Raw genomic sequence first — 15,445 nt, forward strand, 5'->3', positions numbered from 1 at the left:
CGATCGTTTCCATTATTCCTGCTAACAAACAGCAGCACATCAAACCAAACGTATAAACACTTTTTCCTGGAGGGAACCTAAAATATCATCAATGCAAAGATGAAAGCAAACCGACATTAACCCTTTAAAGCCGGTCGGAGCAGCACGCTCCGTTTTGTGTAACTATTTTTAAATCCCAGTAGCTCTGCAACCACGTAAGCTAGTGCAATAAATTTTGTTGCATATGAAACCGGAGGAGTTGTACTTACATCTTATGCCATCAGCTTGTCCTCGGTCACGGTTTCCTTCCACATATAGTTTTGTAAAAACAGCATAAAAAGCCCTTCTAGCAACAAAAACATAATACTCCAGAAACACGCTTTGCTGATCCGATCAGCTGTTCAAAACATTTCCTACGTTGGAACAGACGTCAGCCCGAACTATCCCATGTCCGCCATGACCTGGCTGAACCGGAAGTGACGCAGTTTTTTTAACCTTCGAGGCCTTATAAGCCTGTACTGGTGTTTTTAAAACTCATGTTGACTTCATGATTTTCTGGGATGCTTAGAACTCACATTGCGCTGCTGGAAATAGTTTATTTGTGTTGCTGTTTTTTGGCAAATTTGCATTATAATATTTATTTTTCCTGCAGTCTATAAAAATTGGTGTATCTCAAAAATAAAACTATGAAAACACTCAAAATAAACTTGCTGTTGTTAGAAACTATTTTGTGCAACTTTTTTGTATTTACAGTTTTGAGGGATAAAATTTCTCTAAATAGAAATATATGTGTAAAAAAACCAAAACAAAAAAAAAAGATTTTAACTTTTCTGTAGTTTATTGCTCTTTCTTGCAATTTATGTAGTTATTATAGACTTAATGCAGACATATTATCAAAATTTGGGCTATAACGGTTGTGTTGCTGTGTAGCTACTTAAAATACTCCCACAAATGGCTCCACAGCATGTAAGAATATAAAGAATATAAAGATAAGCTCTTAAGGTCTTAAAGGGTTAACTCACATCAGTTATAAAACACAGAAGATGCATTTAAAATGTTTCCACTCAAAGTCCAGGAAACAAAACTCTGTGCAGTGTTGTTGGGAACGTGATGTTGATGTTAGAGTCCGAGTGACTTTAAAAAACTACAGCACATCTCGCTGCCCCGTCCTACTGTCATGGTTCACCTACAGTGGTTGGTAGGTTAAGTTACTTTAGTTTTGGTCTGTCAAAGCTCCATTTTCCAGTTTGTGAAATACTCAGAAAATCCACAGTTTACATCTTATAACGTGACACAAGTTGGATGCTTTTCCTTCCACCTGAGCCTTTCTGAGGCGGGAATATCTTGGTTTAATTATAATAATTATGAGTCGCAGTTTTGACCTTCAGCGCTGGAAACCTAAATTCTGGGGCAGCCAAAAGCAGCCGAGTTCAGAGCGGCAGCAATTAGCAGAATAACATCCAAATCTTCTGGGCTGAAAACCCGATGTTGATTTATTAAATTGAAAAGATTCGCGGGACGCCATCTGTTTCTGACGGAGGAATCAAGCCGGTCTGAACAGAAAGAATGAGAAGGAAAACAGACTGAAGCTGGCGGCTCGCGCTCTCTGCAAATCAGCGGCGGCAGGGGTGGGGGGTGGATTATGAACCGGGGGTAATCGTCGTGTCCACAGAGGGATTACACCATGCTCGGCCTGCTGCACACGTCTCCTTTTGGTGAAGGGGGGGTTGGCAGATTGGAAAACTGTGTGGCAGAAATCTATTTTTCATCAGGGATGCTGGGACGTCAGGGTGAGCGTGACAAACACGCCCAGGCCTCGGGCACGCAGAGCCAGAGGAAGGAGTTTGGGAAGAAGCTCGGCAGCGTCAGTCAGACGGATGAAGGTGATTATTACTTAAAGTCATGAGTCACGACGGCAGAGTTCAGCTTCTAAATGTAAACTCCAGCTCAAATGCAGGCACTCGTTTCATTGGCCCGCAGCTGCTTGAATGAGAGGTGATTGGTTGATGAAGGCAAACGGCAGGTGGAGCCGATTCTCTGACCGATGCTAAAGCACCGCAGGAAAACGGGAAACGGCGTGAAGAGTGGAGAACAACTGAAACCCACGGCGGTAGTTTTATTCATTAACACGAGGTTTCCTCATCGCGCTGCACAGACGACGTCACAGGAAGTCTGTATGATGCCGAGGTCACGTGACACATGCTAACGTTACTTCCACAAACATGACTGCTACATGCAATGACTATTTTCCTTCTGAAGATTAGCAAAACAATCCGGACAAACTGACTTATTTTCTTGCTCGTTTCCTTTGTGCTGTGTTATGAATCAAACGCACCTCTTTGCAGCAGCTTCGACTCTGTCCAAACTCACTCGCTGCTGTGGATGACAGAGCTTTAACCTCCTAAGACCCGAACTCGTTCATGGCATGCATATTTAGTTTTCCTTTGCTATTTGGGCTGATTGGGACCTGATGAATGTCAAAACAAAGAATTACCTGAGATCCACATATGAGGACATTGGTTTTAAATTTTGATAGCACAGTGGCAGCATAATGTCCTTGGAAGTGGATATCAGGCCCTTGTAGAGCAAAATGAAGTATTTTGGTCTAGACGTCCCAAAGAGGAAGTACAACTCTGTCTGTGGAGGACGTGATGCCTGCAGGTCTTCAGTGGGGGTCGGTTAGTGAGATCCTTCCCTGCACAGGACCCAAAACTCCCTGCCAGACATCCCCGTGCCCCCCACCACCCGCCCCATTGTTCTCCACTCATTTATTTATTTATAAGTTGAGGAAATTCCCTGTAAAGAGCCACGTTAGAAAACTCATTCAGCAGCACAGAGAGTGTTAATCCAACACTGCAGCTCCTGATCTAGCATTTGACCTCTCTGTGGATTATAAGATCATACCGGGTTATAATTCTGCTCGAGCCGCTGTAATTTAAAACCGCAGGCGTACGTCTTCTATACTGGGATTCATGCGCTGAGCAAAGCTGCAGCCTTTTGTCGACGCAGTTTTCTCGTCTTCCCGTCACGTATCTGCTGTTCTCGTGGGAATGTTCAAGCTTCTAATGATGAGGCGAGTGAAAGTACGAGCAAAGCTCACCTCAGAAGCCCCATCCACATTCTTACGAGGGGCAGCCAATGAGAATAAAGTTAGCTTAAATGTAGGGATGAACTGATTGGCTGCCCAGTATAAGACAAACATGCAAAGCTACCCTAGGAGTGTCCAAGAAGACAAATATGAAGCTGCAAATGAACAGGTGACGACCCCTTTAAGTCGCCCCACCAACCCGCTCTTCAAATGCTTTGTTTACGAGGGGCAGCCAATCAGAGGAAAGATGGACAAAACACAGACACACACCGACCCACAGAGCATCTCACGTCAGCCCCGATGTCCCAAAAGGAACTCTTCACAGCCCCCTTCATAAAACACACATAAATAGATAAATAAATACTAAAAAACAAACTATTAAAACGATTAAAACCAGGATTTGAGGCTTTTGTCCTGATATAAACTGACTCGACGTTTTTCTACGCATCTACTACACCAGTATCCTTCCACACCACCTAAATATTAATGTCAGTCAGAAAGAAACGTAATGAATACAGCTGGGTCCAATTATTTTTGCACGATGGTCTCAGTGGTGAAGACTTCTCCAAACAAAATGTTTCGTCTTTAAAATTACAAATTAACTTTGATCAGTGCGGCTTGCAGAAAGCTCATTAAACAGGCGCTTTGCATGAAACTCGGAGAATCAACATTAATAAGCTGCAGCTGCCATAATCTGATGAAGATAAAGAGCGGAGACGGAGAACGTCTGTCAGCAACACGCCATCCGTTCGGCTCCGAGCTTATCGACCTGAAACCAGATCAAAACCGAGCCGTCGTCGGGGGAAACGTCGGCGTTCCCCCAACAGGAAAATCAGCGGGAAATATTTTAATCACTCAAAGCAGGGCTTCGTTTACTGCAGCAGGAATCACATTTTTACCATAAATAAGAAAAAATTAATTAATTTCCTTTGAAGTACGATAACACAGACTTGAATATGTGGAAACCTTTGGTGCTTGTGTGCGTGACCAAGACCCCACAAAGACCCGTGAGTGTGGAGAAAGCCGGCAGGAATTATTTCTATGAGCCAAAACAAAGAGCTAAGATTAGAGGAAGTGTGACGGAGGACTAACAAAAACACGTCACAGGTTTAATCCTCAAATACTCAGCAGCTCACTTTGTGTCACAGATAAGATGTTTCATAAAATGTCTAAACTCTATGAAATCAATTATGGCCCCTCAACAAAGATCTGACTCGGTGGTCTCTCCTCCCCATGGATATGAGTAATAGAATAGAAATAATTAAAATGAACATTCTGCCACAAATTCTCTCTCTCTTCCAGTCACTGCCCCGGAGATACCCCAAAAACAATTTGACGAATGGGATAGATGGATCTCACGGTTCATCTGGAACAGCAGAAGACCGAGGGTCCAGTACAGAACGTTGCAACTGAAAAAAGAGACGGGAGGGAGAGCTTTGCCGTGCTTACAAGATTACTATTATGCTGCACAACTGAAACCCCTGGTAAACTGGTGTTCCCCGAATCATGAAGCTAAATGGAAAACCATGGAAATTACTCAATTAGACTTCCCATTACAGTCTCTTTTAGGAAATAAAAACCAAGCTGAAAATTTTTACAAAAATTTGAACCATTTGACCCGGTTCACCCTGAAACTACGGTTCAGGGTAGTGAGGAAACTACAAATAGAAGAACAGGCTAGGACCTTGAATTGGATAGCTTATGACCCGGAGTTTGTGCCTGCCAGGCTGGATGGGACCTTTAAACAGAACCTTTAAACTGAGAGGAATTACTTCTTTTTGTTCACTAGCAACAAACGGGGGATTTCAAAGCTATAAAACTATTTCAGATACATACGGATTGGCAAAGCATGACTTCTATAGATACTTGCAAGTTAGAGACTATTACAACAAGACGTTACTAATCAGAGATGAAAACGAATACAACCTAATTCATATCTTTCAAGAGGCATACAAAAAAAAGTACTCTAAAAAGTTGGTCTCAAAAATATACGGAAGTATACAAGCCTCTAAAAATCACTCTACGTTGTATATTAAGCAAAACTGGGAGAGAGAATCAGGCTCACAAATATCAGAGGACAGCTGGTGGGGAATATGTGAGTCTCAGGCTACCACTGCAAATTCAAGGTCCTTAAGAGAGTTTGGTTGGAAAAATGTTGTGATATTTTTTATCACTCCTAAATTCACAGCTCGGCAAACAGGCTCACAGAGCCAGGGCCTATGTTGGAGAGGTTGTGGTACCCCCATGGCAAACCATTGTCATGTCTTCTGGGCCTGCCCAAGGATCCAGCCATATTGGGGGGAGGTGGCCACAAAATAGTCGGGATAAAAATAGACTATTCATTTGATACGTTGTATCTTGGCAATTTACCTACGGCGCTTCCACATAAAGATAATTATTTATTGAAAATACTTTTGGCTAGCAGCAGAAAGGCCAAAACCCGAAGATGGCTAAAGGCTGACCCTCCAACTCGGGCCCAGTGGTTTGGGATAGTGGAAGAAATTTTTGGAATGGAAAGACTTACTTTTGTCCTTAGACTTGAGCTTGAGAAATTCAAGAAGCTCTGGGAAAAATTTATTGTGTAGTCCTTTTGTACTGAACAATTAAATATTACCATGATGTAAGTAGATACTAATGTTGAGACTGTGTATGTCTTCCATGCTGACCTAAAGTTTTGTATTCTCATACTGTAAATTAATAAATTAAAAAAAGATGTTTCGTAAAAACAGACTTTACTCGGGCTGCTCGTCCAGCCATCGTCTACCACAGTTTACATTTCACTTCCTATTTTTATATCCAAGCAACAGAATGATGTCATCTCCTCACTCTTATTTTGAAAGTTCAGCCCTTAGTCATTCTAGCCCTGCACTTCCTGTCTAGTGTTTGCCTGTCCCAGCAGTCTCAGCCGGTCTCTGGTTGGTTGATCCTCGATGTGATTCAGGTTCCTCTTCAGAGTCTCGCTCCATGGTTGGGCGTGCTCAGCTCCACCTTGGACTGGGACCATTACCCTCTCTTCTTCTCTGCCTGCAGCAGGCACTGGTTGGTGAGCCGCTACATCGACCAGAACGAGGACCCCCAGCTGCATGACGGAGGAGCTGGAGTTCATCACAAGATGAGGCGGGTTTCAAACGAGACACATGAAGACGAGGAAAACTCTTCTGATGCCATAAAGACTCAAACATCATCTAATCAGCCACATCTTCCAGCTCCTCTGGACGTGCAGAGCGACATACAGGACACATGATCTCTGTCAGTCCACCTTAACAGGCTCCTGTTCAGCTCATCTCTCTAAGAACACGAGCTCATTTCTGCCTCTAACACCGGCCATTATTTCCTCCTCTTTAGGAACATCGACCAGGAAATCAGCACCTCTGCCTTCACACTCAGCTCTGTCTTAATCACAGCGGATCAGGAGAGCGTCCACCAACCCGCCTCTACCTGAGGCAGCAGCTCATCCCCGCCCTGGAGCAGGGACTCCACCCTTTTCAGACTGAAACCACGACCACAGACTCGGCCTCTGCTTCACACCTGAACACAAACATCCTCAGAGGAGCTGGAGGTGATCGCACGTTGAGCACCCAGCAGCGACGAGACCACCTCCACCCACTGAATGAGAAAGTCGTGAGCGTGGCGTGACTCGGCTGTAAGCTGCAGAGCAAACGTGCAGGCGGAGGACGCAGGAAGGCAGGATCCAGGCCAGTGATGATCTCCACTCATGTATTAGTGATGAAGACAGAGCGGCGCTGCAGGACACGCAGGACTGAGGGAAACGAGCCGCCGTGCTCGAATTATACTTGAGGAATATTTACACCAATCACACGACAGCATTTCAGCTTCCTGCTGATGAAAGGAGGAAACACGGAGGAGGAACGATAGACTAATCTGTGACAGTTTTCTTTCCTCGTGACACAAAGATGGTGATGCTCGGCTTCAAACTGAACGCTTTTGTCTGCTGCTTTATGATAAGGAGGTGAAAGTGCTGTCCAAACTGATGCAGCAGCAGGACACTGAGGGTGACCTCTACAAACAGCTTGCTCCTGCCCACTCAGAGCCGTGTGAGCCGACAGAAAGGCAGCACCGAAGCCTGAAAGTTTAAAAAGTTAAAGCGAACGTCCAGAAAGACTTCCTGTTGTTGCCGAGTCCCGGGGCACAAACACACTCAGTGTTTGAGTCTTTCAGCGAGTCGTTCCTGGGAAACTCAAACACATCGGACCACATTCCTGCTGCTCGGCGTCCGTTAACCCTGCAGCTGCTTCTGCGTTTACTCGGAGAGTCCCGTTAGCCGGCAGCGAGGCGACAGCCAATCAGAGAAACATGACGCTGGCAGAACATCAGAGAAACGCAGACATCTGCAAACCTGCAGGGCGACTTCTGCTTCGCCGTAATTACAGAGGAGAGGCGAACAGTTAAATAACAGATTTGTTGTTTTTCTCAATGAAACGACCGTCTGCAGGAAAAACTAATCGATATTCACAGCAGAGGCTGACACGCTGGTGCACTGTGGAGAAACACGTCCACGGCCAGGAGCTCAGCCGTCTCATTATCACAGCCTGACAGCTGATTATGTGAAGCTCGTGAGTCACGTCAACCTGGCGTCCCTGTGAAAGACGTGACACTTTGGGTTCATCCATGCTGGATGGACGGAGGAGGCGTCGGTGTGACACGGTCAATCTAAACTTTGATGTTCGGACTGCGAACAGAAGCTGCTCAAGAACCAAACCCACGTTGTATTAACTGTGATCTGTGTTGTGTGTCTGGGCTCGGTCACTCAGAGCTGAGCTCCTGCTGCTCCGGCCGAGTTGGCTCAGAGTATCAGGATGTGACTCCGTGGAAAACCGACGGACAAAAAGCAGGTTTGGTTTAGTTTAACAGGATCTCCTCGAAAATTAGAGGGAACCCAGGTGACCCTGAGGGCAGGACGCAGGGAGTCGGGCACATTTCACAGCTTTCGCTCTACACGGATTTTCTTTTTTTAATCAAAGGCTATTTTCATCATCTCGAGCCAAACTGAACCACGAGTGCACGTGGACTTTTTGGGAGAGGTGAAGGAGCGGCTCTGTGATGGACAGAGGTGCCTTTCAAACGAGGCAAAATACGAGTTTTGTAACAAAAAATAAAAAATGTTCCCGCAGCACAGAGAGTTATTGTTTTGGAGCCAAAAGCGACGATGTCACCGCGATTCTTTCACACGGGTCATCAGAGGACTGAAATCAGTCGTTAAGCTCTTCATCACACAGTTGAAGATGTATCAGCACAAAGCTGATAATAATAATAATAATAATAATAATAATAATAATAATAATAATAATAATAATAATAATAATGGATACTTTATTGATCCCCATGGGGAAATTACTTGTTTTTCTCTGCATTTGACCCATTCACTCAGTGAAGCAGTGGGCAGCCCACTAAGCAGGCGCCCGGGGAGCAGTGTGTAGGGACGGTACCTTGCTCAGGGGTACCTCAGGGTAGCCGTTAAGTGGATTCGACACAATAAGCATAAACATCTTATCAGCCGACAAGGTTTCAGTGCAGCATCAGTCTGTTTGATTTCATCGCTTTGCATAATGTCAGGATGAAATGAATGTGGACACGTCTCAGACTGCACTCGGCTGTCAGCACTCAGTTTTCAGGGTTTAGTCGCAGCTAAATTGTTGCAGGTCGGCTTGTTAAGGTGGTAAATTAGCAACAATGCAGAGCTGATATATGATGACCCTGATCCAGTAAAACTGTGCGAGTCTACAGAAAACAGCTCTGCACACGAACACAAACTTCACGGCCTCTCGCCCCACTGTGACGCCTCACAGCAGAGGCAGCCACGAGTCACGAGGCCGTTTCTACCCTACAGACCCACAAACGTGACGAGGTCAGAGGTCACCTGCAGGTGGAAGCACATTATCGCTTCAGTGATAATTATCATGTGATATTTGACTTTAAATAAAGGATTTAATTAGTGGTTTTCTCCACATTAGAGCTCAAAAATCAACTCCGGTTACGTGGACGTGGTCAGAGCGGTCCAATCAGACGCGGTGTGTGAGGGATGCTGTTCATGTGTGGCTCACATTTCATTCGTGTGTAATGTTTTGGATCTACTTTCCTCAGCGAGCGGCCGCAGCGCGTTCATTTAACTGCAGGCCAGCTGACTTGGACACGAACGAGCTGCACATGTGCAAACGATGCTGCGAGGACCCAACACTGATCTGCATTGTTGCTTTGCTCCTCCCGTCCGTGTCGTTCTGTCTCTGACTTTCACCCGCAGAGCTGAATCAGAGCTCAGGGAAACGTCACCGTCAATAACGGTCTGCGCCGCCAAAAACATACAGAGACATGATGTCAGGTCCTCACAGACAGACTCAGCTGTTTGATATTTGTTCACTTAATAAAACACAAAACAACAAATCCTTTAAAAGCTCTTTGTTAGTGGAAACCTCAGCGTGACTCATCAAACAGCTCTGACACTGAGGAGGACAATGAACGTGGCAAAAGTGCCTCCATAACATCATCATCATAATAATGACAACAATAATAAGGATTGATGACACATCAGATGGTAAACAGACACTGAAACATCTTCAGATCCATGATGTAAACACACATTTTTACACAACATGTGAACAAGAAATACCAAAAATACCCCAAAACTCTTCCCAGGTTTGGAAGCCCACCATAGACCCAGGTCCACCAGAGCTCATCTTAATATTTTTAGATGCTGTAGAGACATTTTTGGGAGTAATGTTATACATTACTACAACCGTTATATCGGAAATTTTAATAAGATGTAACGATTAAGTCCACCAGTAACTAGATAAATTGCAAAAAAGTGCAATAAACTACAACAAAATTGAAAATCGTTGTCCTTACAGAAACTTCAGAGGTTTATCCCTCAAACCTGTAAATGCAAACGTTGCACAAAATAGTTTCCAACAACAGGAAATTTATTTTGAGCATCTTCAGTTTCATTTTTGAGGCAAACTCATTTTTATAAACTGCAGCAAAAACTAAAATGAACATTATTGTGCACAATTTGCAAAGAAAAAAGAAAAACAGCATGTGCATCAAAATAAACCAAAAAAAAAAACAATGAACAGCTGATGGGATCAGCAGCGCGCTTCTGGATTGTGATGTTTTTGATGTCACAAGCGCTTTTTATGCGATTTTTGCAAAGCCATATGTAAAAGGAAACTGCGACCTGGGACAAGTTGAATGCATGTTATGCAAGTACAACTCCTCCGGTTTCATATGCAAAAAAAAAAAAAAAAAATGATTGCGCTAGCTTATGTGCTGTGTACACAAATGGGAGCGTGCGCGCTTCGATGGGCTTAAAGGGTTAAATAACTCTGTGGTTGTGTCACCTACAGATAAGCTCAGTGTTCTCATGTCAAGACTGTGACAAACTGCTGAAGTACAAAGACTGCTTCTTGTGATGAGAAACCTTTATCAGGCCAGGTCCTTATTTTCCAGGGTTATGTTCCAGGACTAGAGACGTCCTGTTTCCAGGATGTGTGGTAACCGTGTGAGGTGTTCTGTGGTCAGAGAGGCGACCGTACCTATGAGAGCCTGGAAGAGATTGCTCTGGAAGATGTCGATGACCCTCTGGATGGAGTGTCGGAGCTGCCGGTCCTCGGTGTGGTTCAGCTTGGCCCGGTACTGCTCCAGCAGCTGCAGCGCTCGCTGTGCGTCTGTGCAAAAGGAGGAAGCAGCGAGAGAGGTGAGCCGGGGATACGACAGAGCCGAGGCTCAGCGACTAACGAGGACTGATCTGAGACAAGATGGCAGCAGAGGGCTGCTTCAAACCGTCAGACGGGCACAAATAATCCCTCTGTGCTGAAACGCTGAGCTGCACTGGCAGCCAGCACGCACCGGGAGAGGGAAATAATACTTTAAAAATCCAAACATGCATGCATTTAAGACTGCGGGCAGGTTTTAAAGGAGTATAAATGAGTTAAAGAGGCCTCTCCCCAGCGGATAAGTATAAAGGTCAGAGTATCAGGCTCGGCTCAGAGGGAAGCATTAAGGACAGATTTACTACATCTCTGCTGCTGACAGTCACATTCAGACCAAAGCAAATCTGATAAAATGATTAAGCTGAAAGTAGTAAATAGAAAGTCGCCTCAAATCATGACCCGAAGGCTTCATTCAGAGCTTTGTTTTAAATTCGAGGCTTCAACTAAAGATCATTTTAATGCAGATCATCGTCCAATAACACCGATCGATCACAGACATGCAAACAGCGTAACATCGCTGCAGCTGGACGTGGAGAAGATTCAGGACTTTGACTGTAACCCTGTTGGATGGTCACATTTCTGCTGGTTTACTTGTTGGTGAATCAGCTTTAAATAAAGGTCAGTGCGTGACTGCAGCACGGCAGCGAGAGCGTCGGCTCGGCGCAGAGTTTCAGGAAGTCAGAACCCGAAGGAATCTACCGAGGTCGTTATTGTTGAGCGATGTCATGTGACTCTTACGACTTCTAATTAACTGGATCATTTACAGGACAGAAGAACCTCACACAGACAGCTTCCTGGACAGTTATGCACACAGCGACACATTTACCATCACATTGTTGTTTCTACCATCATTAACCTGCTCTCTCACTTTGATTCATGCCTGCTGCTGATTGGCTGTGAGTCTCGCCTGTAAATAAAACACACAAAGCCCGAGGAGGCGGCGCGTTGGGCCTCTCGCCTCCGTCAGCACTGATTTAGATGAATTGGCAGTTCGCTGCGTCCTGCTTCTGGTCTTGGTTTCATTATTGTTGTTTCAAGCCTAATTTAGGCAAGAAGCCTGAATCCTTCGGCTCACGCTGGAACCAGCAGAGAAAACTCCGACTAAGACATAAAACCATCAAAACCATAAAACAACGTGGAGCTGGAAGTGCTGGCGGCAGGCTGCTGGTGTCGCAGTCGGTCACAGAGAGGACGCTGCACCGGAAACATGGTTGTGGTTGCTTCGTCACGTTGGATTGGTCAGTTTAGGAATACTATTTTTCCCGTCTCCAGGCCTGTGTGACTGAACGGTTTTATCGATACGCGTTTGAACATTCAGCCATCACGAAAGTGACGTGATGAAAGGAACACGATGTCGATAAATGTCCCCTCGCTCACGAATGTTCGAGTGTCTGTAACGATCCTGATATCTGCCAAAGTGTGTCTCAGAGACTCTGCCAGCATTAAACTGCCCGAAACACAAAGCCTCGGGGTCCTGTTCACTGATAACATCCAGGAAGGAACCAAGTCTACGTTCACAAAGCGCCAAAAACTGTCTAACTCAAGCTCAGAGCGAATGTTTCACTGAATGAAGACCTCTCGAATCAAAGACACCAACTTTAATAACTTTATGGTCGAGAGCTTTAAGAAATAAAGCTTTTCAAGGGCTGCTGAAAACCTGCACACACGCCCGAGTTAGAAGGTGTAACACTGTAGCTGAGGTGGAAAGCCACAGATCTCATTTTAAAAGCCACATTAATTGAAAGTATGAACTTGAAATACAACAAAACATAAACCAGGCGATTTGTGTCACAGCGCAGAAGACATTTAATATCACACTCCTCCGTCTTCTGGTTTATTAGGAAGTGAAAGTTTGAGACAGATTGTGACGGCCTACAAACCCTCAGCTGACCTGATGCTTCAGCCTGATACGCTGACCTCACAGCTGACCTCACAGCCCACATGTCAGTTTCTAAACAGCAGAAAATTACCTCAGCCAATTAACAGCTTTAAATTAAATTCTCTCCGTTAGTGTCGGTTTTTGAGGTTTGACCCAGATCAACATATCTGCGCGCGTCGCTGTGAGCGCTAAAACGTGGAGCTTAAATACACGATGGTGAACGCTGGTACGTTATGTGGTGTGAGCTACAATGGAAGCTGCCAACTTTAAAAGACTTCATTTAAGTATCAGCTGATGTCTTTCTCCGTCCTTCAGCTGCATGAGGTTTGTCAAATATGTGGCCCGAGGACCAGAATGGACACGGTCCTATTCAAGACAGTGATTAACAGCTCACACTTTCCAATAAAACACACGTTTTATGTCCGTGTCGTTTCACTCAGGAGTGGGTGTGTGTGGATTTAATATTTCTATATTTAAATATTTGTTAAAGGCACAAAATGCTGCTGTTTAGTTAGAAAATCTCCACCGGTGAAGGTTTTTAATGCAGAGGGACAAATACAGCAGTGATGTCTTCGTAGTTCAGGCTTTTACACTGAATAAAAGCAACGTTTTTTAAACTGCAGTGGTTTTGCTGGTGCAGCCCACCTGAGCTCAGACTGGGCTGTACCTGAACTGCAATCACTGAAACACTGAATACTTTGTGCAGTGACTCATCCACACTGATGGCACAGTTTAGGTTTGTTTTTGCAGTTTGCAGAAAAAAAACGATCATTAAAATGTTTCTTGTCTTTTCATACTGAGGGAGGCTAAACATAATTACTATAGATAATAAAGGAGGCATTTGACGCACCATTTGCAAGGCTTTTGAAATTATCTTTATTTTTCCTGGGATTAAAGTGGAGGTCTCCGTACTTATGAATGAGTTCACTAAATGAGAACATTTTTCTAAATTTTTACAGTTCATCTAGTTCATGAAATGTGCACTTAGCGCTGGGAACGAGGTGAATCTTTCATTGACTTAAATAAGTGGATTTTCTTTAACTCACTGCCTCCACCGCCCCGGGCACAATCTTTATTTTTCCCGGGATAAAAGTACAGTTATACACGGTTAATAACGTGTAAACTAACTCAGAATATTTTTCTAAATTTTTACAGTTCATTATATTCCTAAATCGCGCGCTGACTGCTGAGGACGAGGTGAATATTTTATTCATATTAGAGTTTATTTTTAGTTCTCCACACAAGGTGCCCCATTTACAACTTGGTTAGCAGCAGTGGCTAACCGGCTAGCTCCTACTTTAACTGACTTCACCTGACTTGGCACGGCTCCGCTCAGCTCAGCAGGGCCAAAGCGAGCCGTGTGGGCCGTGTTCGGCTCGTGTGGCGTGTGAGCCGCTGCGTGTCCCGTGTTTGTTCGAGTCCTGTGTGTCTTTAAAAACGAAGGAGCAGCCGGAGTTTGAACGGCTAGCCTGCTAGCTTGCTAGTTAATATGTGAAGTGAAAGCGGCTTACCTTTCTTTCTCACTGGCATGGTGGTGGTCTGGCTCGGCTAGATCCGCCTCAGCCGCATGCAGTCCTCACACAGGACGGTTTTTGTTCGCGGTTCCGCCGGATAAACCCGCCGCTGTCACCGCTCCAAGTCAGGGCTGAAGAAAATCCCTCCGAGCCAAAAGCCCTCCGGACGGAGCGTCGGGGGGCAGACTGGCACAACAACAGCGAGCCTCCGGGGACGGCTCAGCCAGCAGTCCCGCTAACAAGTGAAGCTCCGCTGAGCTGCCGACTCTCACAGATGTAGTTCCCCGCCGGAGAGGCTGTGTGCGCCGGCGTGCACCGCGCAGGCTGACTCTGGAGCTGGCTCCGAAAAGTGCAGATCTGGCTCGGACCGAGCGGGACCTGCAGTGTGCCAAAGTCCGGGAAACACCCGCTGCTGTGCAGGCGGCGCATGCATGAGCTGCCCGCTGCTGCTGGGTGGAGGAGGAGCGGCTCCGGAGCTCTGCGGGTTCGTCCAGAAATAAAAAAAAAACTTCAAAGCCAGGCTGGCGGCACACCTACACTCACTTATCCCGCACTGGTCCGCACCGCTCCGCCGTGTCCCCGCCTGCGACGTGCACTCGTGTCAAACTTCTGTGAAATCCCTCCTCCCTCCTTTTTCCTCTTTTCTTCTTCTTCTCCTTCTCCTCTCCCTCTCCAGCACCTCCCCAGGTCTACAAATTCCCAAACTTTCCTCCAAAATGGCGACTCAGGGAGCTGGAAACGTAAACCATGTGATTTCCAAAAGCCTACCCCTCCGACCTGCCGCCCAATCATGCAGCTCACCTACAAGGCCAAGGAGGAGGAAGAGGAGGGAAGGAGGCAGGGAAGAGGCAGCGGGGGGGATAAACTTTGTGAAGGGGGGGAAAGTGAGAGGAAGGAAGAGGAGTGAAAGTTGAGGAAAGCAGAGAGAGGTGACAGGAGATGGAGGTGAAAGCGGGACAGATGGATGAAAACACAGAGTCAGGCTTCTGTTTTTATTTAAACCAAATAGAAACGAAAACAAACACACGTGGAAAACAATGAGATAAAGAAAATGTAGATCATAGGAAGGATTAAAAATAAATCAGCTGAAATAAGAGGCGAGAATTCAAAACGCCCCGAGGACTCTCACTGTGTCTCCTTTGTGTTCAAGGTTTAATTATAACCTGGTAAAACTGGCGTTTTGTCCATCGAGCCACTCCTGTATTAGCACGAGTCTCTGAAGGCGTGGCACACCTTGGTTTGGGCAGCTTCTTATTGGACG

The 15,445-nt window shown here is 45.4% G+C and overlaps 1 protein-coding gene across 7 annotated transcripts in view; it reads right to left on the reverse strand.

Moving 5' to 3' along the window:
* The window catches only part of dlg1b (discs large MAGUK scaffold protein 1b), a 100,336-nt gene extending 85,346 nt beyond the window's left edge, over nucleotides 1–14,990 (reverse strand). For 3 of the 7 annotated variants that reach the window (XM_026149163.1, XM_026149167.1, XM_026149164.1), the window contains exons 1-2: nucleotides 14,182–14,988; nucleotides 10,615–10,746 (exon numbers count right to left, since the gene is read on the reverse strand). In XM_026149163.1, coding sequence (XP_026004948.1) covers nucleotides 10,615–10,746; nucleotides 14,182–14,200 — 151 coding nt within the window. In that variant the 5' untranslated portion in view covers nucleotides 14,201–14,988. Of the gene's footprint in view, nucleotides 1–10,614; nucleotides 10,747–14,181 lie in introns of all 7 variants that reach the window. The other 4 variants (XM_026149165.1, XM_026149162.1, XM_026149166.1 and 1 more) reach the window with 3 other exon arrangements.
* Nucleotides 14,991–15,445: the final 455 nt, after the last annotated feature.

The sequence above is a fragment of the Astatotilapia calliptera genome, chromosome 18 (genome assembly GCF_900246225.1).
Source record: "Astatotilapia calliptera chromosome 18, fAstCal1.2, whole genome shotgun sequence".
NCBI lineage: Eukaryota > Metazoa > Chordata > Actinopteri > Cichliformes > Cichlidae > Astatotilapia > Astatotilapia calliptera.